At 41.2% G+C, this 26,020-nt stretch overlaps 1 protein-coding gene across 1 annotated transcript in view; it reads right to left on the reverse strand.

Moving 5' to 3' along the window:
* Window positions 1–1,951: 1,951 nt before the first annotated feature.
* Window positions 1,952–26,020, reverse strand: part of LOC142218179 (uridine-cytidine kinase 2) — a 28,355-nt gene continuing 4,286 nt past the window's right edge. The window contains exons 2-7 of the mRNA XM_075286716.1: window positions 13,710–13,869; window positions 9,948–10,044; window positions 6,855–6,997; window positions 4,219–4,316; window positions 3,974–4,022; window positions 1,952–2,934 (exon numbers count right to left, since the gene is read on the reverse strand). Of these exons, the coding sequence (XP_075142817.1) occupies window positions 2,792–2,934; window positions 3,974–4,022; window positions 4,219–4,316; window positions 6,855–6,997; window positions 9,948–10,044; window positions 13,710–13,869 (690 nt within the window). The 3' untranslated portion in view covers window positions 1,952–2,791. The remainder of the gene's footprint in view (window positions 2,935–3,973; window positions 4,023–4,218; window positions 4,317–6,854; window positions 6,998–9,947; window positions 10,045–13,709; window positions 13,870–26,020) is intronic.

Genomic DNA, 26,020 nt, shown 5'->3' on the forward strand with positions numbered 1-26,020 from the left:
TCAGAGGCAAAGGTGACCTGGCTGGTGATATGGACTGCAGCGCCAGCACTGGCATCACTGAGGACTGTTGCTGGTCCACAACCACAAAATTGCCAGGAAATGGCAGAGGCTCCAGTGTTTGTGCATCAGGACACACAAAGTGGTGTGGTAGCTCCTGGGATTGGTGAAGTGGTTGGACAGAGTGAGGGACAGTTAAAGGACCTGAAACCATCTCCTGGGAGGGGGAAATGTGGGATGACAGTCCTGGGAAGATTGGGCATGTTGGGAGGAAGGTGGACCAGACTCTTGGCAAGGAAGAGGACTTGTAGTGGCTGACTGGCTGGTGGATAAGGAGCTGTAAGCATTATCCATTGTAACACCTGTTCCTGGTGCTCGGGCCTGGTTAGTGTGGTACCCCGCTTAACGCAGCTATCAAGTCAGGGATTGTGATGAGCGCATGCTAATGTTTCTTTAGCTTAAAATTTGGGTTTCTGTCCATACTATAGGGGAGGAAAGAAGGTTTCCAGGTATTTTTGAACTCTCCATAGAGGTTGTATTGAGTGTGGAAAGTGTGTAGTTGTTAGGCTGTGATAGTGGTAATACAGGGACTTTGGCATGTTAGATGCACCCAGGCATGCTTCCCCTGCTGTCCCAGTTGCATTCTCGAGGTGTTGTCATCTTTTCCCAAGGTGTCATAGTGGACTTGGTGACCCTCCTGAGTCGAATATTGGTTTCCCCCTAAACAAGTATTTTTTTTCCCATAGACTATAATGGGGTTCGATAATCGTTCGAACAGTCGAGTTTTGAGGGGCTACTCGAATATTTCACTGTTTGCTCACCTCTAGTACTTACCTTTTACTTTGGTCTTGTTGGGTGTTTTCATATACCTGAATAACTACCTCATCACCCACATTATATTTATTCTAAATGGGTATATATCTGTCTGGGTATTGTGCATAATCTATTAACAGCACTGTAATACATATGCTGTTTATCATATTTTACATGTGACACTGCAATCTCCACCCATATTTCGATGAGACTTTTTAAATTGTTTTTAACTGTCTTGTTTTCCCTTTTGTGATATTTGTAATATTAATAAAATTATTTTTAAATTAGAATTACTTTGCTTTTGTTTGTTATTATATTGATACAGATACCATATAGGTTCACATAACCAATCGCAGAAGTTGGGGTTCACTCTGTTGCATTTGTAAGTACTGTCGAACTTGTATTTCTAGTCCATGTTTAAAGACATTGCTTTGATCTGAATTTTGCCAGAGTACCCAATGTTAAAGCCCCACTCTGATGATTTTTTCCACTCATTGTATACACATTACTCCAATGTATTATATACAGTAGATCTATAATTCAGCCAATATTATCTTATTCACTCCTTTTTATCTAAATCCTTCTCTTCTGCATGGTCATAGGACTCTGACTTAAAATATCCAGAACTAAAAAGTCAGTTTTGAGACCTCCTGTTTGATGAACTGCATCAGTGGAGAGTCTATGTTGGAGTAACAGAAACTCCCATCACTAACTACTGAAGAGCAGTCAGTCAGTTCTTGTGACACAGCGCTAGTGAATGGACTCACAGCTCAGTCTCCCTAACTGTATACTGATAATCTGCGCTCCAGAAGGAATGTATAATACAGTCTAGATACTGTGTGATGGTGGGCTTCTGTATTATGCGATTGATAGTAGAACAAAGACGGTGAAAAATCAAAAGCCAAGATGGTATTTGATCCTGAGCCAAAGAGAAGCTGAATTGTAGGGATATGAGAGTAGCATACATGTAAGAAACCTGCAGTGTCACAGACAAGCATACAAAGAGTGCAAGGGTGAATTTTTTTTTGTTGGAGTGCTTCTTTAAGTGAGGAGCATTTACTCTAGGCCCCAGCTTTTATATTACAAGTTGTAACTCAGTAACTCAACAGTTCAGTCAAGTAAAATTTTATTTTTATTTTTTTTTTTTTCAATATTTGCATTTTTCATATTTCTGGCACCCAGATAGTAGATCATATAATAAATTGATCCACAACAGGGTACATGTCTGTAGAGAACAAAACAAAAAGATAAGCAATATCACAGGATAGAAAGTAAATACAATAAATATTTGCCAACTTCAAAAACAATGAAAATTTGATTTTCCCTGTCCACACCACCGGTATGGGAGAAGGGCAAGAATTTTGGTCTGCCAAGTTTAGAATCACCTGTTACATAACATTAGAGAACCCCAGTTTAAAGGCCAAAAGCATATTGAATGGAAAATTGAACTTCCATGCCAACTCCAATCCATTTCCAAAAACCATCCAATGTATGATCACCATTTACTCTCAATGAACACTTAGAATGCCAAACCTTGGAAAATACTTTTGTGGCAAATATCTGACTTGTACAGAAATTCACATTGAGACAAAACACAAATAATTGGATTCCATGGAGATGTATGAATTTCATTCTTACAGTAGTTACTGTGAGTGTTCAAGTTTTGTTAACCGTAGCCACCATAACATTCCCCTAATTTAGAGTTACAAAAAAAGGGGGGGGGGGAACAAAATACAAGCCATCAGCATACTAAGCCACTGATTTCCATCTCCCGCACAGACACCAGCAAATTCCAGCAGGTTTGGTTCAAGATGCAGTAGTCAAGTAACACTTTTCTTGCAGAGCACTTGCCAGCATGTAAATATGCTGTAGGAAATTATTACGCTCCAAATAAAGCCTCAATCCTTGTCTCTCCATGGTACAGCTGCAAGGAACATGTATTGGTATATGTGTATACAAGATTCCATTTTCACTGGGCACTTTAGTGAGGTCGGCTGCTGCTGGACTCTGAGGAATGCCTACTCCGATGGCTGCTGTAACCGTTCGTATAACCATTGGTCTGTCGCTTTGATAAACCACCATTTAAAATATCCTGGATGTGCTGAACAATCAGGTTTATTGCAACTGTGAAAGAACAAATCAAGACAAGAGCGTGTTCACATAATTAATAAAAATGAAATGATAAAATACACATCTACCTTGGTGACCTTGCCTGGACATACATTACATGGTTACCTTAACGTAGTCTCTCCCAGCAATAACTGCGGACCCCAGGGGTCTCATTTCCAACAGCTGATAGCTGGTTTCATTATTAATTCCTTTCTACTGCAGATAATTTTATTTTTCATTCCTTTCCATCTTAAATAGACTTTTTTTTAACTTTTTTTTCCCCTGTATTGCAGTGTTTTATACCATGTTCAGCAATCCGTTACAATGTGTAGAGTTAAAATCACCAGCACTGGAGCAGTTGGAAATTGCCAGTGGCTATCTGCTGTATAATATATAGAAAGGCCTCAACTTCTCTACCTATGATGCATATAGCAGGAGGGGGTTAAGAGGTGTAAAGACTCAGATCACATTTCATTCTATATGTAAAGGGAACCGGTCTACAATTCTGCAAGCAACATATTATAGAGAAGGAATATATATTGTTTTGAGATAAAACATTCAATATAATTCTTATAGTCTTCTCAAGGAGACTGCACACCTGAACAAGGTGGCATGCAGTGGCAGAGTCTATATTGCTCCAATGAACTCAGTTGCATATTGACTAAAACTGCAACAGAGGCACCAATTCACAAGGGGAAACCATTATTTGATTCACATGACGTTAACCTATCTGCGGGTTGATAGGCTGGGTTCTTCAGAAAAACTCCCTCAAATTCAATTATATCATTCTTTGTTCAGAAACGGTGATGATGTTAAAGTGGCAGTCCTAGATGGCAAATAACAGCTATCTATACATGCACAGTCATACATGGACTTTCAATCACTGATCTAAAATGGTGATAATTTGCTATATAGAATGCATAAAATAAAAGTGATAAGCTGCAATTCACCATTAGCTATTAAAAACTATCATGGTCTATAATTCAGCAAAAGCTAAGCTTACCATTCCCACATCCTAAACTGACCTCTTAGCCTAGAATGAACGGCTACTTACCCAGGTTGTCAGCACCTCTGGGAATGATCACATCAGCATATTTCTTGGTCTACAAGACAATGAGGGGGAAACCACAGCGATTAAATAGCATTAAGGGCTCTTAAGCTAGCATTCCGTCTGTGTCTGCTTTCTTTCGGAATTTCTGGTGAGGCAGACACAAAGTATACAGGACATTTACTAGGTAATCCACCTCCAATAATGCTGATAAAGCAGACATAATATGATTAAATATCAGGTTTACTTACAGGTAGGCAGAATTCTTCAAAGGCTGGCTTCACAAATTTTATGTACTGTGAAAGAACCTGCTCTAAATCCCGCCCTCGTTCATTGATGTCTCGCAGCACTGCAAAATAAATCAATAAATCAGTGGACTGGCCTGTGCAGGATAATACAGTACAGTATGAACATCTATGTAGAAATAGAAAATATTGTATAAAATAACATTTTACATATAGAATTAAACAGCCAACCAAAGATCAAATAGATTACTGCGCTATGCTGAGGAGGTCCAAAAGACCGAAACAGCGCTGTCCATAGCTGGGAATCTGTTCCTTTTGGAATAAAAATACTAAATTGGCAATTAAATCTGCATCATGTTAGTAGGCTTATTAACTGAGTCATGCATGATGTTAAGGAGGCTGCCCTCTAGAGGGCAGCATACAGAGGCACTGTTCTCCTAATTACATCTTGGAGAATAGATTTGCATATTTTTTACAACATTGTATTAATTCTTGGCAAGAGCCGAGCTTAAACATCTGCAGTAAATAAACATTAAGAAAAAGAATCTCCAGATAATACAAAACTGACATAAAAATACAAAATGTTAGCCAAAAATATATGATTTACTAAATGTTCTAAAATCCAATAAAGAACTAAGGAAGTGGCAGGAAAATGCACTTGTAGCTTTCTCCATCTTCTAGGTTATTAGTCATATCTAAGTAATCCACCAACTACTTAGACATGTTTGGTTATCCACAGAAGCAGAGAGAAGGAAATCTCAATGGAAGGTAAGGAAATAGGAAGAGTGGTTTCATCATATGTTCACTGTATATCCATTAGACATCAGTCACAGCAGAGAATGGTGATAAAGGGGTTGTCCGACAAAAAGTAGTTTAGAGAATCCACAACTTCAGGTTTGTTCATTTATAGCAAGTTCCTTATTTGGTCTATTGATCAGCACATATAGTTGAAAGCTAACAAGATGTATGTCTGCCACAGAATGTGTATGTAGATGGGCTTTCACTTGATCAATGCCTCCAAGCAACTAATCCTGAAAAAGATTTACTATTAGTCACAAATTTTTAGCTATAACCTAAGGCTATGTAAGATAAAAATATTTCCATTATATTGAAATCTGGCTAAAAGTCTAAGGCCAGATTCACATGGTAGCGTTCAGGCCAGGTGACTGTCCCACATGAAGCTGAGCTGAATGGAGCTAGGTTTTGGTCAGTAATTCTGGTCGATACACTGACCCTGACTTTCCTAACCAAACCAAGACGTGTGAAAGTGGGCTAAGGGTCCTTCAACACAGATCACTGTCTGGACATAACATGTGTCAATCAACAATAAGGCGATCCGTGCTCCTTTAAAGTGCTTTTTACATTGCCTGATTTTAACTATATTGTAAATGAATGACTGTTAAAGGGGTTATCTAGCAGTATTTCAGGAACTGACATCATGTCTTTCGGTCATATAGCCATGCTGCAGATCAGTCCAATTAATTTGAATGGGACTTGTCTGTTGGTCAGATGACCATGGTACTGCTATGTTGTCACTTACTGGAAAGAGAAAGTTGAGCTCTTTTTGAATGAAAAACAGCCATGAATTACTCCTTTAATATGACTCTCCATGGTCCCCATACAGTTTGCCTATTTTGGCAGCAAACCCGTTTTTACATAGTTGGATTTTGGTCATTTATTGGATGACTACAAGAGTCAATGATCAGGGATGGCGTTTATATCTCACACTAGGAATGATGAGAGGCATTTGGAAGGCAACTTCAAAATAAATTGTTATAATTTTGGGTGCACATTTGTAACCTTTAACAGCTACTGAAAATGAACATCCGAAAATATTGTCCAAGGCACAGCTGTCAACTTTCTGAAGACTGCACAACCAACTATTATTGGCCTCAATAGGAAATTTTTTTTATTTTTTTTTAAATCTAGAATATTGGTGGCTCCAAGATTGATACTCCGTTACTACCAGATACTCATTTACAGCATAGGAGAAAAAGTGATATTTCATAGTATAGGGTGATTCAAAAGAAAGTTGGTGCAAAAGCAGAGCCAAATTTGAATTGTGCTTACTCAGAGTAACACAATATGGTGAAAGCAAAAAAGTTTTTTTGCATGTTGGAATTATCAGTGTACTCCACACCCAGAAAATGCATTTCACATTGGATGAAGCAGTTTGAAACAACTGGGTGTTTATGTCATGGAAATAGACCAGGCCTCCCAAATACTTTGGAAGAGACAGTGTACAAACTTGCATTGCCTATAGCGTCTTTCCAGGTTAATAAATTTGGGTTATATGCTCTTGGTTATGAATACCAAGACTATAATGTTTAGGCTCTGTACTGTCAGGAGGGCAGTGTAAAGCAGCAGCAGCAGGCAAGGGGGTGTGATTCGGAGCCTGGACACTGGCTGCCTCCGATTGTAGCCCTGAATCACGCCCCCTGCCTGACATCACAGAGCCTAAATAGTACATCAGGCACCAAAACTAACTGCTTGTCGCTTGGGAATGGAGGGGTTTAGAAAGAAAATTCAAACTGCGCTGAAGTCAGCAGAACAGCAGCTATTAACTGAAGGTAATACAATGGATTGGAGGTATTGTCTTCTTTAACATCTTCATATGTGCACATATTAGTGATCACACCCACCTCTTCTTGATAGCCTTGTGTCTGCATCTGTGTCCACAAACAATTTCATCTGAAACATATCCCTGATGTCTTGAACATAAAATGCCAGAATGCCTTCAAACAGTATTACATCTGCTGGATAAACCGTTTCAGACTCCTCTTTCCTTAAGGTAGAAAAATAAAAATGAAAAAGTGAAAATAAAACAGCTATTTAAGCAATATCCAGATCAAGAGTTAATATCATAATGGCTACCTTTGCACAAAACTGTTATAACAAACCTTTTAAGCAGTCTGTGACTTTGCAAAAGTCTCTATAAGCAACCCTGAGACCCCCAGAATGGACAACTGCAGCAAGAAAAGTGCAAGTCTCTGCAGAATCATTAGAAGACACTTGTCAAAAGCATTGAAGTTACTCGCGTCATTTGCTAATTATTTCTAGAAAGGTTACAAACTTATTGCTATTGAAATGTGCAAACACATTTTTCATTTTAGAACTTGCTTGAAAAAACAGACTACGTTTGCCATCTGAATGTGTTATGAACTGATATTGATTCCTTGGTATATAATATTAATGTTTAAAATGAAAACTGAAGAGGCTTTCATGGTGTTAGCACCTTATATCAGACATGTTCATTTCATAGAGGTAAGATTGTAAGATTAGGTTATGAGCTCTTACCAATATGACCACTTAGTCCATAGTCCTATTTCAAGGCTCTTTAATGGGTCAGACATTAACATACAGGGTAGCTAAGTGACAATATGGAGAGAGTTTTGTTTTAGAAGTGCTAATACAGCTCTAGCAACATTTAGTTAACCTTCTTGTCCTGGATCCCTTCCACTGAAGCCACTGATTGGCCTCAGTGGTCATGTGAGGTCAATCCGTAGCCTCAGGAAGAGACCCCAGAATGTCACAGGTAGTGAGGTCACTTATAGCAGGGACTTCTGGCAGAAGACAACAACAGACCAGGAGGACCGAACCACGCCGAGAGTCACCAGAGCCTTGGGAAAAGTTTGGGTTTTTTATACTGCTGCACCTGACAGATTTTAAAAAATTATTTTTTTTTGCCCTGGCAACCCCTTTAACCCTTGTCCACACTAACTGTAGAGGGGAGTTTGCTTATTCATGCCAAAACCAAACATATACAGAAACAGGCAAGCTGAATGTAAGTATTCATAAAGGAGAAGGATATTACAGGATTCCATGATCACGATAGGAAATATAACCAATAGGCCAGGCAAGGTCATATATAATACTGTAGAATATATCTCATATGGCTCACTTACTATGCATTTAGAAATGAGATTTAATTTTTAAGGACTAAAGGGGATGCAAATGAAAAGGAGACTGCAGAGAGGACAGTTCTGTACTTCGGAGAGATCTTTGCCCCTTAGCACTGTTGAACAAAGATGATAGGAAGTACATTGTGTCTCTGACAGCTTCTCAAACCACTGGCATTTTACACTCCCACTCATATTGCAGGATTCCATGACTTGTGGGTAGAGATTTCTGCAGAGTCTGTCACCGGACATTACTAGTTTGTCCAGTGAATTTTTTAAGTGTTGATCATTTTAGAAATCTGCTATAATAAAATATAACAAATATTTCCCGCCCCCAATAATACAATTTTAAAGGGGACAACATTTACTTTAACATTTATATTCAAGTTATGCAAGGTAGTCATTGAGTTGGATTAGTAGAAGTATGCTAGGGCTGATGCTGCCAGCCATGTCTAACACCCGAACCCATGTCTATTTCCCGATTCTGCAAAACCCTGCAGAGCCAAACTGATGTTCCAGGACTGTATATTGTGAGGGTAAGGTTAGCAAAGGCCCTAAAAGCTGCAATTGTATCTGCTGCTGATAAAACTGGGGAAGGCAATGGAGCAGTGATGGCTATGGGCAGTATGCAACAGGGAGTTTATAGATAAGCTGAGGTGCAAAGGAGGAGCAGGGAAACATTTAGACAGAATAGGTACATGACCGAGCAGGGGCAGGGCTCTGATTAATCTGAGGTCACATGGTATGCTGGCAGCAGCAAGATATCTCCGGTTTCCACTGCACTCCATACTAGCGAAAAAAAGGGTCTAGAATTATTCTTGGAGCAAAAGAGTGATCCAGATTTCACAATGAAGTGATGTCATAAGAAGAAATATAGATTGGACAGAGAACTGTGTAGCCTGGACCTTCCCTATAGCAGCAGAGCGGAATGGTAGGTTCAGGCAAAGAAAGCTTATAACCTAAAAAGTATGTGATAAATGAAAATTTAGGATGAGTAAATTTTATCTAAACTGAAGCTACACTCTAAGAAAAAAAATATCTAAAGCCAAATATCCCGGTACTAGACATAGTCCACAGGGTATGGGAAAATTGTCTGATAGGCGAGGAGCCAACTGCTGGGACCACTAAAGGGGTCCTGTGCCGCTCCATCAATGACCCAAACCAAGCAGGATTGCTTCAGAAGAAAAAATCCCTCAGGCTCTTCCCTCCCTTAAGTGTATTCTTGTAGATAAACATTTTTGGGAGAAACCAAGAACAATTTTCTTTCTTTTGGCATATAAGAATACACTTGTGGGCTTAGTTTTGGGTCACTAAACACCCTCGTTTGAGCTAGTAATAGGTTCTGCACAGGGGTGTTTGTTTTTTCCCCTTTCTCTATAGCTCTCTATGAATGGTGAGACAGACATGTAAGTCTTCTGCACTCTTTTCATTTCCATGGAAGTGCTGCAGACAGCTGAGAGACATTTTCAGAGGTTTAGGAGTTAAAAGGGCAAATTAATGAGAGTCATTCCCGCTACCAGGATATTGCTTACAGAGAGTACAATGTCAAGAAGTCTATCTGATAATAGAGCCATGGTTGAAGAGTACAGGTATTAAAAAGATATATAAATTGATTTCATTTTATAGTCCGTTTATTCCCGTAATGGCAGTTTATTCCTAGTACAAGGGTTCAGCTCGCTTTGAGCCTTCTTTTTTGGTTTTACTATTAAAAAGGTACCTGTGAATGTGGTTCCTTCAAGCATGTGCTTTTATTGTTATGTGCTGCCAAATGGTTTTTCTATTTGTATATTATAGTATGTATGTCCTTAGAGCAATGCAAGTCTGTCTTCCAATTACCTGGAGTGAGTAACAAAGTCATAAACTGGGATTTGCACAGTTTTCCCTTCCATGAGCTCTCGGAGAGTCTTCAAGATTAGTTCATTGTCAAAGGCATCTGCAAAAGAAAAAACGAATTTTGGGATGGTAAGTAGTCAACTGAAAAGGACATAAAGGTCAATATACACTCACCGGCCACTTTATTAGGTACACCTGTCCAACTGCTCGTTAACACTTAATTTCTAATCAGCCAATCACATGGCGGCAACTCGGTGCATTTAGGCATGTAGACATGGTCAAGACAATCTCCTGCAGTTCAAACCGAGCATCAGTATGGGGAAGAAAGGTGATTTGAGTGCCTTTGAACGTGGCATGGTTGTTGGTGCCAGAAGGGCTGGTCTGAGTATTTCAGAAACTGCTGATCTACTGGGATTTTCACGCACAACCATCTCTAGGGTTTACAGAGAATGGTCCGAAAAAGAAAAAACATCCAGTGAGCGGCAGTTCTGTGGGCGGAAATGCGTTGTTGATGCCAGAGGTCAGAGGAGAATGGCCAGACTGGTTCGAGCTGATAGAAAGGCAACAGTGACTCAAATAGCCACCCGTTACAACCAAGGTAGCCAGAAGAGCATCTCTGAACGCACAGTACGTCGAACTTTGAGGCAGATGGGCTACAGCAGCAGAAGACCACACCGGGTGCCACTCCTTTCAGCTAAGAACAGGAAACTGAGGCTACAATTTGCACAAGCTCATCAAAAGTGGACAATTGAAGATTGGAAAAACGTTGCCTGGTCTGATGAGTCTCGATTTCTGCTACGACATTCGGATGGTAGGGTCAGAATTTGGCGTCAACAACATGAAAGCATGGATCCATCCTGCCTTGTATCAACGGTTCAGGCTGGTGGTGGTGGTGTCATGGTGTGGGGAATATTTTCTTGGCACTCTTTGGGCCCCTTGGTACCAATTGAGCATCGTTGCAACGCCAAAGCCTACCTGAGTATTGTTGCTGACCATGTCCATCCCTTTATGACCACAATGTACCCAACATCTGATGGCTACTTTCAGCAGGTTAATGCGCCATGTCATAAAGCTGGAATCATCTCAGACTGGTTTCTTGAACATGACAATGAGTTCACTGTACTCCAATGGCCTCCACAGTCACCAGATCTCAATCCAATAGAGCATCTTTGGGATGTGGTGGAACGGGAGATTCGCATCATGGATGTGCAGCCGACAAATCTGCGGCAACTGTGTGATGCCATCATGTCAATATGGACCAAAATCTCTGAGGAATGCTTCCAGCACCTTGTTGAATCTATGCCACGAAGAATTGAGGCAGTTCTGAAGGCAAAAGGGGGTCCAACCCGTTACTAGCGTGGTGTACCTAATAAAGTGGCCGGTGAGTGGATATTTCTACATAAAAAATTATATGTAAACTAGCACCTGCTGTTCAAACAGTTACTACCCTTATAAGGTTACTAAATTTCATCATGGACAAAGCAGGTTAAAAAAAAAAAATTGATGACTTATCTTTAAAGGGATTCTACCATTAAAACCTATTTTTTTGTGGATAAGACGTCGGAATAGCCTTTAGAAAGGCTATTTGTCTCTTACCTTTAGATGTGATCTCCGCCGTGCCTTAGAAATACCGGTTTTTAGCGGTATGCAAATTAGTTCTCTCACAGCCATAGGGCGGGCCCCAGTGCTGAAAATGCGATGGGGTCGTCCCCACTGCTGCTCAAGAACACGATCCTGCGACGCCTCTATCTTCGGCTGGATCCTCCCCTTCTCTGTAGTCTTCCTCCTGCGTCACCTCTGACGCCTACGCAGTTGGCTCTGCCAGTGAGACGCTCTTGCTCTTGAAGTTCAATGCAGGAGAGGCCTCCCAAAAATGGCTGCCGGCCGGCATTCGCACTCGGCTCTGCTGGTGTCTCACTGGCAGAGCCAAATGTGCAGGCGTCGGACGTGACACAGGAGGAAGACGACAGAGAAGGGGAGGATCCAGCCGAAGATAGAGGCGTCGCAGGATCGTGTTCTCGAGCAGCAGTGGGGACGCCCCCATCGCTGCCAGAGAACTAATTTGCATACCGGTAAAAACTGGTATTTCTAAGGAACGGCGCGGTGGAGATAACATCTAAAAGTAAGAGACTAATAGCCTTTCTAAAGGCTATTCCGACATCTTATCCACAAAAAAGAGGTTTTAATGGTAGAATCGCTTTAAGTTAGTCCATTAATTGAAGTTAATTGAGTTTTCTGGGAAAAAGAAAATATGGTTAAAGGCAGAAATGCTTGTCAAATGAATGAATGAATGAATAAACATTAACTACTGGTGAGCAATGGTGTATTTGCACTTTTTTTTTTTACCATTCCTCATACTGTCAGGCTTACGCAATACTTACTTGTTTACATGTCTTAGTTGTGGCAGTGTCAGCCCCTCCTATCCTCCGCCCACTGCACCTCCTAGTAGTTTTTCATTCACACCCTCTGATGATGTGCAATACTCTCCTCTTTGCTATATAGCTGTATTATATCCATATACATATTTGCCTTCATAGTTGTATGTGTATATATCTACATACATGTACGTATGTGTACAGTATTTATATGAAGCATAAATTTTAGTATGTGTATACACACATTATATATACACACATTAATATAGTTACTTACATCTATATACAGCATACAACAAATATACAAAAAATAGAGAGAGCATATATGTATGTGTATCTGTAGTATCTAAAAGAACAATCACACAATCTGATCCCACAATAAACGCTTCCCAGTAAGTTGTGTTCACATGCTGCGTTTTTATTCAGTTGGTCTCCCTAAAATGTGTTGCACAAGTCATAGAATCCTAGATCTTTAATGATCTTGTATGGACTGTGTTAGTGCACTTGTATAACTGTAGGAACACTTTATGGCTCTCTGAGGAGTGAATGAATCACTTCTAGTGACTGAGACAACTGGTACGATGCATCATTTCTTGGAACATATAAAGGCTGGGTGACAAAGGAAAGACAACATTAACATTGAACTATTTAATAAAAGAAAAATACACACACCAGATGTTGTGTGCTTACAAAAGACTCTTGGCAGGAATCCTTGTTCTGGCCTCAAGTAGAGGAGAAAGGAAAAAAAAAAATACAGTGTGGGACTTTCATCTATGCACAGCAACAATTTGCAAACAGTAAGGCTTCGCTCACATCTACGTTCGGGGAGTCCGCTTGAGGACCCCCTGAACGGAATACCGAATGCATTGTCAAGCGGTGAGCTTATGAAAGCACATGGACCCTATAGACTATAATGGGGTCTGTGTGTTTTCCACACAGTGTTCACACACAACATGCGGGGAGGAAAGTAGTTCATGAAGTACTTTCCTCTCCGCATGTCTCGTGCGGACACCGCATGGAAAACACGTGGACCCGTTTATAGTCTATAGGGTCTGTGTGTTTTCATAAGCTCACCGCTTGTCAATGCATTCAGTATTCCGTTCAGGGGTTCCCCAAGCAAACTCCCTTAACGGAATACCGAACGCAGATGTGAACCAGGCCTAACATATAAAGCATGTACAAAATAACAATAAATACATCTTTAATTTTAAAAAAAAAAAAAAAAGTAGTCAATCAATTTTGATTAAAAAAAGGACCAAACTGACAAAACACTATAAAAGACAGAGAACCTGGCAATAGTTAATACGTAGAGCTATTTCACTAGAAAAGGCCTCATTTGTACAATTTATAGTCCGAGGGACACAAAGGCTAAAATATGAATAAATATTACCTGGGTGATCAAAGTTGAATTGGCCTTTGAGAGCTTTACTCTTCTGCTCTGGGGTCAGTATGCGATAGAAGCTGTCCTGACTTATCATAACCACCTGCTTCTGATGGTGATCCACCTCATTCTGTCCCAGGAGCTGCACAATCTTGGAACATACAGATGACTGTAGGGGAATAAAAAAAAAAAAAAAAAATGCATATTACGCAACTTGGTGAAGAGTTGCAGACACACACACACACACATACAATTTGGCCAATGTCTAGATTTACTGCAGCAGGATATATAAACACTGAAAGGGAAAACGACAAATACATAAACTCTGGTGTAGTGTTTAGTCCTGTCATTCTAGCAAGAAGTTAAAGGGATTCTATCATTAGCCTCCCTTTTTGAACTAAGACCACGTCGGAATAGCCTTAAGAAAGGCTATTCTTCTTCTACCTTTATTATTCCGATCACGCCGCCTTTCCGGTGTTATTTAGTTCTTTTGCCGTATGCATATGAGTCTTTAGAAAGTGCAGGGGGGAGTTCCTCTTTGCTGTCCGAAGATTCTCCAGCGACGCCTCCATCTTCTTCTCCCGACCGCCTCTTTGTCGCGTCATCGGCCACGTCTTTAGCCAAAAGAGCTGACTGCACATGTCCGGCGGCCATTTTCCTGCGGCCTCTTACACAGGAAAATGGCCAAACGGACATGCTCAGTCAGCTGAAGACGCGGCCAATGACGTGGCAAAGAGGTGATCAGAAGAAGAAGATGGAGGGGTTGCTGGAGAGTCTTCAGACAGCACAGGGGACGCCCCCTGTGCTTTATGAAGACACATTTGAATATGGTGAAAAAACTAAACACCGGAACGGCGACACGGATCAGAATAGTAAAGGTAGGAGAAGAATAGCCTTACTTAAGGCTATTGGGACGTGGTCTTAGTTCAAAAAGGGATTCTAAAAATGGAATCTCTTTAATAATGAACAGTTCTGTTAGGTCATTTCTTAAGACTGTACACCCATCCTCCCAGCCATGAATATTGGGGCAAGATCAAAAACTGCAATGTTATTCTTAATATAGAGGCTTTGATAAATAGAGGCTATTGGTTTTCAGAGACTAAGCTTTAATGTCACCTCTGGCCAAGATTGTAAAGTGATGGTGTTAACTTTACTATGACATTGTGTACACTACAATAACATTACCCTTCTATTTAGAATATCAAAACTGTATCAGCACATGCAAGTCAGACAAGCCTGGGTCCAAACCCATTCAGTATTCCTAAACTGTGGATGAGCGGAACAACCAGAACATCCAGACAAACACTATTCAGCATTTCTGACAGAGCAGTTATAACAAATATGGTACAAGTGGGTTGTGCAGAGAACTAGAACATGGAAAACCTAGGTGTTCTTGTAGATGAGAAGAACAGCTTGCAACAACAATCTGTCATATTAAAGCTAGCAGGATCCTGAATTGAGAGGTATGTACAGAAACAACAGAATCTAGAAAGTATAAGGGTGCATTCACACTGAGTAAACGCTAGCTTATTCTGAACGTAAAACACGTTCAGAATAAGCGGCGTCTAAAGCAGCTCCATTCATTTCTATGGGAGCGGGGATACGAGCGCTCCCCATAGAAATGAATGGGCTGCTTCTTTCACTCCGTGCAGTCCCATTGAAGTGAATGGGGAGTGCCGGCGTGTACGCTCCGGCATGAGCAGAGCTTGCCGTATACGCCGGCACTCCCCATTCACTTCAATGGGACTGCACGGAGTGAAAGAAGCAGACCATTCATTTCTATGGGGAGCGCTCGTATCCCCGCTCCCATAGAAATGAATGGAGCTGCTTTAGACGCCGCTTATTCTGAACGTGTTTTACGTTCAGAATAAGCTAGCGTTTACTCAGTGTGAATTCACCCTAAGGCTACTTTCACACGGTCAGTATTTTTCATCAGTATTTGTAAAACCAGTGAGAACAGAGTAGCATTAAACCTGATAAACCGCAGAGGATCCAAGATATGACAAAAGGAGAAAATAATTATATTCAATTACTTATACAGTGTTTTGTAGCAACAAACTGTGATCCAACAACCTCCCCTCCCCCCAAACACAAGACTAATGGCATTTAACAGGTCCAGAGCCTCTGCTGCAGATTCACATTCAGTTGCTGCTGACCCATCTTGGCAAAACCCAAAAGGACACACTATAAGGGCGTCATGACATGTCCAGTTCATACAGATATGCGAGATCAGTTTCAATCACAGACAGCACATAATCCTGCTCATTTTAGGATTTTGTGCGGACCATGGATCCAATTCGTTTTTTTTTAATTTTATACTTTTTGTCTCTGGGTCCATGAAACATAGATGCGCTGCCTGGGAATATCATGGACCCACCTGTTTTAATGGGTGTCAGTGGTACACAAAAAAAAAAAAAAAATTCAGGGCTAGAGAAAAAAATCCCAAATGTGCCAGAATCAGTGGAGCAGCAACTATTCATAAGAGAGCTGGACTTGGTGGAGGTGGTGAAAGGTCTTCTTTAAAGTTAAGGGGGAAAACAAATCCCTAACACTTGTTTACCAAGATCAACCTCTGAATTGAGCCGAATCATTGTCTACAGGGAGTAACGGCAGCAACTGAGGACAACATCTGTGAAGAAAGTGACATGAATGCCCTGTTGGATTCTCCCAGGCACAGTGGCAGTTTTCATTTTTATGGGCAGGAAAACATTGCAATTTACAGTACAATTTCCTGTTTTTCCAAAGTAATAGCACTGTCTTTATAAACACAGCCTTTCCGCTCTCAAGCTAGATCACAACGAGGAAGTCCATACTAAAAATGGAATTCTCAGCAAATGCAAAGACAGGTAACTGAAAGCACATATACATACATACAGGTGGAAAAAATGGTGCAGATTATACTCCAGGAGACTGTAATTTGATTTTTTTTGTTTGTTTCTATGGGCTTGGCAACTCAAACACACAGGGAAAAAAGTTAGATGCAATAGCAAGTTCTTGAATTTATTCATATTCCCGCATAGCACTACTCTAAAAAACTGCTTTATCACATAAATGGGTTTTCCAGGCTACAAATATTGATGACCTATCCTAAGGTGGGGGTCCGACAACCAGCACTCTCACCTGTCAGCTGTTCTCAGTAATTGACACAATGAGAATGGAGAAAAACAGACCTGTGAAAAACTGTGCAATGGCTGAACCAAGTCACTGCAGTTTAGCTCCCATTCAAGTGACTGGGATTGGACTGTAGTAATTTGGTCTGGCCACTGCTTAGAGAACGGAGATCTGCTTTCTGCTCCGTTCTCTGTGTATCACTTACAGAGAATAGCTGATAGGTGGGAGTGCTAGGTGTGAAACCCCCACCAATCTGATACGGATGACCTATCCCATAGGATAGATCATCCATATTTGTAGTCCTGTAAACCCCTTTAAATAAGGGAAACATTTTTAAAGGGATCCTATCATTAAAACTCTTTTTTTTTCTGCCTAACACTTCGGAATAGCCTTAAGAAAGGCTATTCTTCTCCTACCTTTAGAGGTCTTCTCCGCGCCCCCGTTCGGTATATAATCCGGTTTGCGTCAGTATGCAAATGAGTTTTCTCGCAACATTGGGGGCAGGCCCCAGCGCTCAAACAGCACTGGGGGCGTCCTCAATGCTTTGAGAGAACTCTCCAGCGCCGCCTCCATCTTCTTCAGGAACGGGTCTTCTTCGTGTCTTCTTCCAGGGGTTGGCTTCAAACTTCTAGGCCTCGGGCCTAGGACAAAGCAGACTGCACATGCCCGCCGGCCACAAGAAAACGGCCACTTACACAGTATTGTAAGCGGCCATTTTCTTGTGGCTAGCAGGCATGCGCAGTCGACTGCCTGAGGCCTAGAAGTTTGAAACCACCACCGGAAGATGACCTGTTCCTAAAGAAGATGGAGGCGACGCTGGAGAGTTCTCTCAAAGCATTGGGACTGCCCCCCAGTGCTGTTTGAGCGCTGGGGCCCGCCCCCAGTGCTGCGAGAGAACTCATATGCATACCAACGAAAACCGGATTATATACCGAACGACAGAGAAGACATCTAAAGGTAGGGGAAGAATAGCCTTTCTTAAGGCTATTCCTATGTGTTAGGCAGAAAAAAAATGAGTTTTAATGATAGGATCCCTTTAAATGTGCAGTCAAAATACAGGAAGATTCAAAAAAATTCAAAAAAGCTGGTACAAATTCAATGCCTGTATTTAAAGGGAATTGGGGTTTAGTTTCCCAAATTGCCCTGTTATAATGTAAAAATATATAGGATGTAATGCCACAAGTCTGGACTGAACTGGACTACTGCCTAGACATCTGCCATGTCAGCAATGGAGACTGCATCAAACATTTGTAGTGTATAGGTCAGTGATGGCGAATCTATGGTACGCGTGCCAGAGAAGGCGCACAGAGCCCTCTATGCTGGCACGCGTGTAGTCGCTTGGATCACTCAGTAACAGGGAATCTGGTACAGGATTCTCTGTTAGTGAGCGATCACTGCTTTCGCTGCACATCCAGCTGAAAGCTGTCAGTTTAAAAACTCATTCATTTCAATTTATTTTTTAAAGCAAACCATCAGTGTTTGTTTGCAGCCTCTCCACCATGAAATCTTTTTTTGCCCAAACACGAAATAGGACCTGCAGGACTTTATGTCCGTAAAAATAAATAAATAAATAAAGTTTCACGGTGGGGAGGCTGCATACGGACACCGACTGTTTACTTTAGAGACCCATTGAAATTAATGGGTTTTTAAACTGACTGCCGGGAAGGTGTCCCCAACCTGTTTTTCCTGCAGTTTTGGTAGAATCACAGTGTGAACGCCCCCTTAGTCTTCATGCTAGAGTGTGTATTTGCGTTATGTATAAACGAGGATTAGATTTTTGTTATAATTTTGCACAATAGTTTTTGAGCCACGCTGTGCAATATTATATATTTTCCACAAGTACAAGAGGACCAGGAAAGCAAAATAAATATTAGCATAGTATATGAGGTGAATTCCATGAGATCAGCAGACTGAAGCGCCACAAGTCATCAAACCAGTTAGGCAGAGGCCACGCATTGAAAAAGCTGCATTTTTTATTGCAGATTTTGCAGGGGGGGGGGGGGTTTACCCAAAACCAAATGTGGTTTGGGAAGCTGAAGGGAATGGGAAATATAAAGGAAGTCCTTGTAGATTTAGCAGAATGGAGAAGTACAAGACTTTCCTTTATATTTCCCATTCCATTTCCCATACTCTTGCCTTCAAAAAAACACTGTAAAATCTGCAAAAACAAAACGATGCGTATAATGTACTGGAGGGAACAGATGACACTTCCATATTTTCTAGTGAAAGTTACAACATAACAAAAATAAATAAAAAATAAAAATAAAAAATAAATAAAAAATATATCATGCAGTGATATTAACTAAACCTAGTATTTTCCAGTGTCTGTTGTACAGTATATACTTATTACAGGGGATCTGCAGTTTTGGCCTTTAGTTTGCTATGGTTGGCTGCATTCTCTCTGGCCACAAGACATGAACAACATATTGCCTGTGGAAGTGATGCCCATCATAGGAGGTATACTCCGAATCAGAGCAAGCGTCGGGTACGGAGAGACTGTCGTACAAATGAGCGTACACTGTTGCCAAGGAAACTGTATGAAGCCAGAATCAGTACAAGTCTTGTTAACCCCTTAAGGACAGAGACAGTTTTGGCCTTAAAATGGACTTTCCACCACCTCCACCAACTTCAGTTTTTTGCATTGTTGGACAGTGTGTAAGAGCTCAGAATCACACCCCATTACCGGAGTTTTGTTTTTACAACAGTTACCATGCAGGATATTCACCGACCCCAGGCCTCTGTTTGGATGACACATCCTCCATTCCCTTTAGTACCAACATTGGCCCAGCCAGAAGCATAGTCGTCACCTGAGTTATGGTGATGTTTCAGTAGTAAATTCACCAATACCCAACATGTGACCGATTTGGCCAGTGAATGACAGCAGCGGGCACATAAGCTCGGTACTTCTGGACCGGAGGAAATGGGAGACATGCCACCTGAACAATGGACCAGGGATGGGCGATGATCGATAATACACTAACATCTGCTACTAATGGTGCAAGGGCTTGTGTCTGCAATGTAATTGTACAATGTGGTATATTTACATGCTACCTGCCATGCCATATTATTTATGCTTGATTCTCTCAGAACTGAAGGGATCATTTACCTCCTTTTTTTTTCTAACCCTATCTCTTAATCTCATCATGCCCAACGGCTGGTTTCGCACAATGCGTTTTTGTGCCAAGAAGCTGCAGCTAGTTTTTTGGGGGGAGAAGTCTAACAAAAAAAAACAAAAAAAAACTGTATACCTATAATATCTTTTACTTCTTACAATAATTCGGTGATGACCATGACTCTTGACCCTAGCCATACACATGATTTTGATTTCTTGTACACCTTCAGTTCAGAAAATCTACTATATATCACTAGAACATATCGCATTCTTTTTTGTATTTCTGGTTTAGTTGTCCTTTAAGTACTGCAGGGAATTTTTTTTTAAGTGACCTTTACGCAGCATCACATGACTGTCAATGTAACACATTACACCTTAAGTAGGGAAATTCCAAGTAGTCAGAGCTAAACAACAAATGATACCGAGCTATTGTTCACCAGGAATATCATAATAAAAAACTGTGGGAATTAATAGTGGACAGGAAGGAGGATCCCAAGAGCCATGTACGTTCAAATACGTTACTGGAACCTACTTTAAGGCTTAGGCCACAGTTATCCATTAAATCTACTTTTGGCTTTTCCACTACACGTGTCCTCAGCCTATGCCTACAGTCACAAAAAACAAAGGTAAAAAAAAAAAAAATCAGATTTTGAACCTGCAGGGTGTCAGTTTTCACGAATCATATATTGCTGTGTATGTATGCAGCGTCCATAAAAACGGACAAAAATAAAGCAAGTCAACAGTCAAAATACTGCTCATGTGAATAGCCACCATTTTTCAACAGTGATACCAAACGTCCATCTCGAAGCCATCATTCAGTCATTTTGATATAGGATCATATTCTATCTACACAAATGTAAGCCCCCCCCCCTCATTTCCTATACTTTCTACGGATATTCAGGAACCCATTGATTATAATGGTCCACAAAACAGACCAAAAATAGAGAAAGTGTCCCATCTTTTCCCTCGGATTTCTTCATGTACCTAAAGGACTCAATAGGTACGCATACAGTCCATGAGTAATACGGACATCTCACATCTACATCTAGAGTTAATTCTATATGGCATTGACTGTCTGCAGTGAAAAAAATGATATACCCGGTAAGTGACGAGTCACCATCAGTCCGTTATTATGTGCGTACAGAACAGATCTAATCAGTAATTTATCACTTCAGCCAAGAGGGTTTGGGTTTTATGTAAAATAACTGGTTAAAATAAATTAGATACATATTACATTAACCACCTTTATTGGATATTATGTATAGTACCCAGTTATTACAATAAAAAACAGTAACATATCCTATCCTACTAATATTATAAATGTGAAAGTTTGTAAGTTTGTGTATTTGTATGTTTGTTACTCAATCATGCTGAAATGGTTGAACAGATTTGGATGAAATTTGGCACATAGTTTGTAACCTGGATTAACACATAGGATACTTTTTATCCCAGGAAATGACATGGCTTCACGGTGTTATCAAGTTTTGTATCCTACTAATATTAAACTGCTCTTGCCGGCAAGACAATCATTGTGTACAAACCATTCTGTACAAGCACCTGCATATTATCTGATCCGCGTAAGTGTTATGTGTCCCGTTCAGCCAGAGGGAGGAGAGGGGGAAGAAATACAGAAAGTGAGAAACAGACAATCGAGGCAGCGTGCTGAAACACTAAGATGGGCAAACCCCCTTAATGTAAATTTGAAGTTTCCCAATTTTAAACATACCTGGAAAACGAGAATCTAATTCTCAAAAAACGAGAGCTATGAAGGTAGCCAGAAGTCAACACACTTCTCCTCAAGCAGAGCTGAGGAGGATTGAGCAAACTAGGCATCAAGCAGCAATTAGAGCAGCTGAAACGCCAGAGCAGGCAGATCATCAACACCAACAACACGCAGACGAAGTTGCAGGCGGCAGAAGCTAGTACCGTATTTTTCGGACTATAAGACGCACTGGACTATAAGACGCACCTAGGTTTTAGAGGAGGAAAATAGGAAAAAAAATTTTTGAAGCAAAAACTGGTAAAATATTTAATATATGGGAGTTGTAGTTTTGCAACAGCTGCAAGGCCACATTGACAGGTGACCCTGCAGCTGTACGGGGACGCATAGAGTGTTTTTTTTTTGCGGGGCCAGAAGTACTTTTTAGTTATACCATTTTGGGGAATGTCTATTGCTTAGATCACCTTTTATTGAAAAAAAAACGGTGGTTTATGACATATGATCTTCTACTTTTATATATATATATATTCTAGGGACAGGAGGTGATTTAGAACTTTTATTTATTTCATATTTTTATTATATATTTTTAAAGCTTTTTTTTTTTATTTTTTAACTATTTTATTTCTCCCCCCCCCCCCCCCGGGGCTTGAACCTGCGGTCACTTGATCGCAAGTCCCATAGACGGCAATACAACTGTATTGCCGTCTATGGGACATTCTGTGTATTAGTATTACGGCTGGTCATAGAGACCAGCTGCAATACTAATATAGCCGTGACAGGCCGGGGAGCCTCATTAGGCTCCCGGCTGTCACCCGGACAGGTCGGCTCCTGCGATATCGCCGCGCAGGAGCCGGCCTGCATCTTTACAGGTACGGGGGAGGCACAGGTTCGGGGGAGAAGGGGCCGCTGATACTGACCCGGCATCCGCTGTACTAGAGAGGCGGATGCCGGTGAGGGATAGACGCCGGGGCCTGAGACATCGCTGCCCTGCCCTGCATGAAGCCAGCTCCCGCTGCTGGCTTCATGTAGGGCAGAGGAGCGCAGCGATGTCTCAGGCCCCGGCACCTGTAATGGCGTCTATCACTTGCCGGCTTCCGCCTCTCTATTACGGCGGGTGCCAGGCGCCACATTCGGCCTATAAGACGCACCCTTCTTTTCCCCCAAAATTTTGGGGAAAAAAAGTGCGTCTTATAGTCCGAAAAATACGGTATATTATATGAAAATCCCAATAGATAGCACTGTAATCTTTAAGTGAACAGAATCCCCTCCTTTATAGGAAACAAAATACAAGTTTGTACATTTAATAATGTCTGAGATATAACTGTTTGGAGTGACACTTCCCTACCGCCATTTTCTCTACATTTTACACAGCCTTGTATTCCTGTACACCATATACAGCAATATTCATTGAGGGACAGAAACAACTCTCAATACAGAAACAAAGGAAAGAGAAAGTCTCCCCCCCAATAACAAAAAAACAAAAAAAAAAAAAAACTGTCTAGATGCAAAACATATAAAATTAAGTTAGAAGAACAGGGCAACTGTCAAGAATCCAGCATATACAACATTACAGGGAACACATGGCTAAAAAGGACAATACCGCTGGTAAGAACACTTATATGCACCAGTAAACCAGTAAATAAGAAAGATGGAATTTTCTATCTGATGAAGCCTTAAGCTCCATACATCTACGTGTCACTATATCTGATACAGCAGATAAAAGGTTAACACTTGCTTCTTGCACGCCCTTTGTCTGCACAAAGAGGTAAAGGGCACTGGAACAGGAATAATGTGAAGACTTGACCTAATTCTCCAAATAGACAATATCAAAAGAGTTTAATGTGACAACTCATAATCCGGCCCCACCTAAGAACCAGTCTAGCCTACATCACTCTCCCAAAACAGTAATGCCCTTCGCTGTAATTACTCAGCCACACCAGACAGGCCTCATTACCTTGGGTCACTAGATGCCAGTGCCCACACAACAGAGTTCAGACAGGTGACAAGGAAAATTCTGATGATCCTTCATGTGTGGGTGCACTAGAGGCATAACGGACAACTTCACATATATATTTAGGCCCCATGCACAAGATCATGTGGGGCAGAGTTTGCAGCAGGATGCACTCGGATGACACTGGAGTGATACCCGAGTGCACAAACACCTATGGGGGCTTCTGATATATTCTGTGCTGATGAGACAGAGCAGGATAGGACCGGATATATAGGTGTCATGGGACAGAATGGATCAGAAGCCCCCATAGATGTGAATGCATAGCATAATGCACGGAGATGAAATGCCAAGTGTCATCCGAGTGCATTCCGCTGCAATCTCAGCCCCACATCAAAAGCACACTTGGTCATGTGCATGGGGCATTACAACACATGCTCCCTGATGAAACTAGCTTAAAGGGAGTCTATAACCTCCCTCAAGCATATTCTACTGCCTCAACCATGTGACAGAGCACATTACAGTGATAAACATTGTACTTTTGTTATGCATTTCATGCTTTTAATTGGTGCACTGGCGGCAGGCCCTTAGCTCCCTGGAGCACGGTTCTGGCCACTCAGACCCCTAACATCTCCTGCCTAAACCACACCCAGCAGTGAGAGTTCATCTACTGCGATGACATCACCTATTCTACTTGAGCCTCAAGAGCAATGTTCCAAGGACTGAAGGCCACACCTCCAGTGCACCAAATGTCTCATTTTCATAGGACCTCAAAGTTGTTTTTCCTTCATATCGACAAGTGAGACATAGAAAACAAAGGTATGATATTTAAAGAGGACTTTGACTTTTCATGTCCTCGGGCACATGCGGTTTTATATGCTGCTACGTGCGCCAGGGGAAGAGATATCGGTGCATTTACTGATAGCTCTTCACCACCAGAAGGGTGTTCCGGACAGTCTAGCTGGGAACGACCCTTCTGAAGGGTATTGTGCGTAGCTCTATACTGACAGATGGGGCATTTCTTATGAAGCTGAGCAGTGAACGCCCCCCCCCCCCCTCCCGAGTACTAGTCTATGGACAAGTACTGTCAGGATATGGTGGTAAGGAACGCCCCTCGCCTGAACAAAATAAACTCTCTAATATTAGTCCCTGCCACTAGAGATCTTCCTCTTTCCTAATTTGCAGTTCCCTCCCTGTTATTAGGGAACACCATGACCTTGCCTTTATATCACTTGTTTTTAGTTAGGATTTTTTTAATCAATTAGTTTTGTGTATTCTAATAAATTTTTTGATATTAAAATTCATGTGTTGCAAAAAATTTTTTGATTGAAGAACTACTCCTGAGGTGAAGTGTATGCTATAGTAGGGTTAGCCTGTGTATTTGCCTAGATTATTGGAATTGTAGGTTGAAGACTGTTACTAGGGAAGGTCTACCTTTAGAAACAAGAAGACTCAAGACAGAACATAGTAAGTGGTGGTGGGAGCAGCCGGTCTCTCTTCACAGCAGGACCGGGCAATTAACAGCAAAATAACAAAAAACTAAATTCAGCTTAATTAATTGAGGTGATCTTAAATAAGGAAGGCAGTATCCTAGAATAATCAATTATTAATCGTAATTGAGGTAAAATGTTCAAATAGTTGCACTTCTGAATTAGGGTAAGTTCACACAGAGTTTTTTGGTCAGGGTTCTGAGGCCGTATCCGCCTCAAAACCCTGACCAAAAAGACAGCTCCCATTGAAATCAAGCAACGGCTCCCTGAAAAAAGCAGCAAGATGTTAATTCTTCAGGCCGAGTCGCCTCGCGATTCGGCCTGAAGACACTCCCTCCTCCGGACTAGGCCCATTCATTGGGCCTAATCCGGAGCACAGTGCGCGGCTGGATGCTGGTGCAGTGTACTGGCTTTCAGTCGTGGCTACCTGGTTTTTGGATCAGAACCTGCCTCCGCCTCAGGTTTCGATCCAAAAAACCCTGCGTGAAGTACCCTTAGGTCATAATCATCCATGCCATTTGCAGACTATGCTGTTCTGTGCGCCATGCCTATACACTGTAGAGAGTCTGCAGCTTCCCATAGTCAGTGACTATCTTCTCCTGACTAGCTGTTTGCATTATTGGAGATGAAATGTTTGTCATAGCAAGCAGCTTTCAATATTGTTCTCAGATCTCTTGTTCTGTATCAGGGATCTTTTTATCTACATCATAAACTGGAATTGCAGTACAGTGTCCAGTTGACTTTTCAAGTATTTGTTTGCGATTTTACATTTTCTCCCGGCAAATATATGTGTAAAGAAATCAGTAGTAGTAGAAATAATGAATAGGGGAGAGAGGAAGACTGATCTAGACTGTCCCAGAGATAAATGCAAGCTGTAATGCAATCATAATAGGGCTATTACCAGTAGAAAAATGAATAGTACACCATGTATGAAGGCTT

This window comes from Leptodactylus fuscus, chromosome 9, assembly GCF_031893055.1.
Source record: "Leptodactylus fuscus isolate aLepFus1 chromosome 9, aLepFus1.hap2, whole genome shotgun sequence".
In the NCBI taxonomy this organism is placed as follows: domain Eukaryota; kingdom Metazoa; phylum Chordata; class Amphibia; order Anura; family Leptodactylidae; genus Leptodactylus; species Leptodactylus fuscus.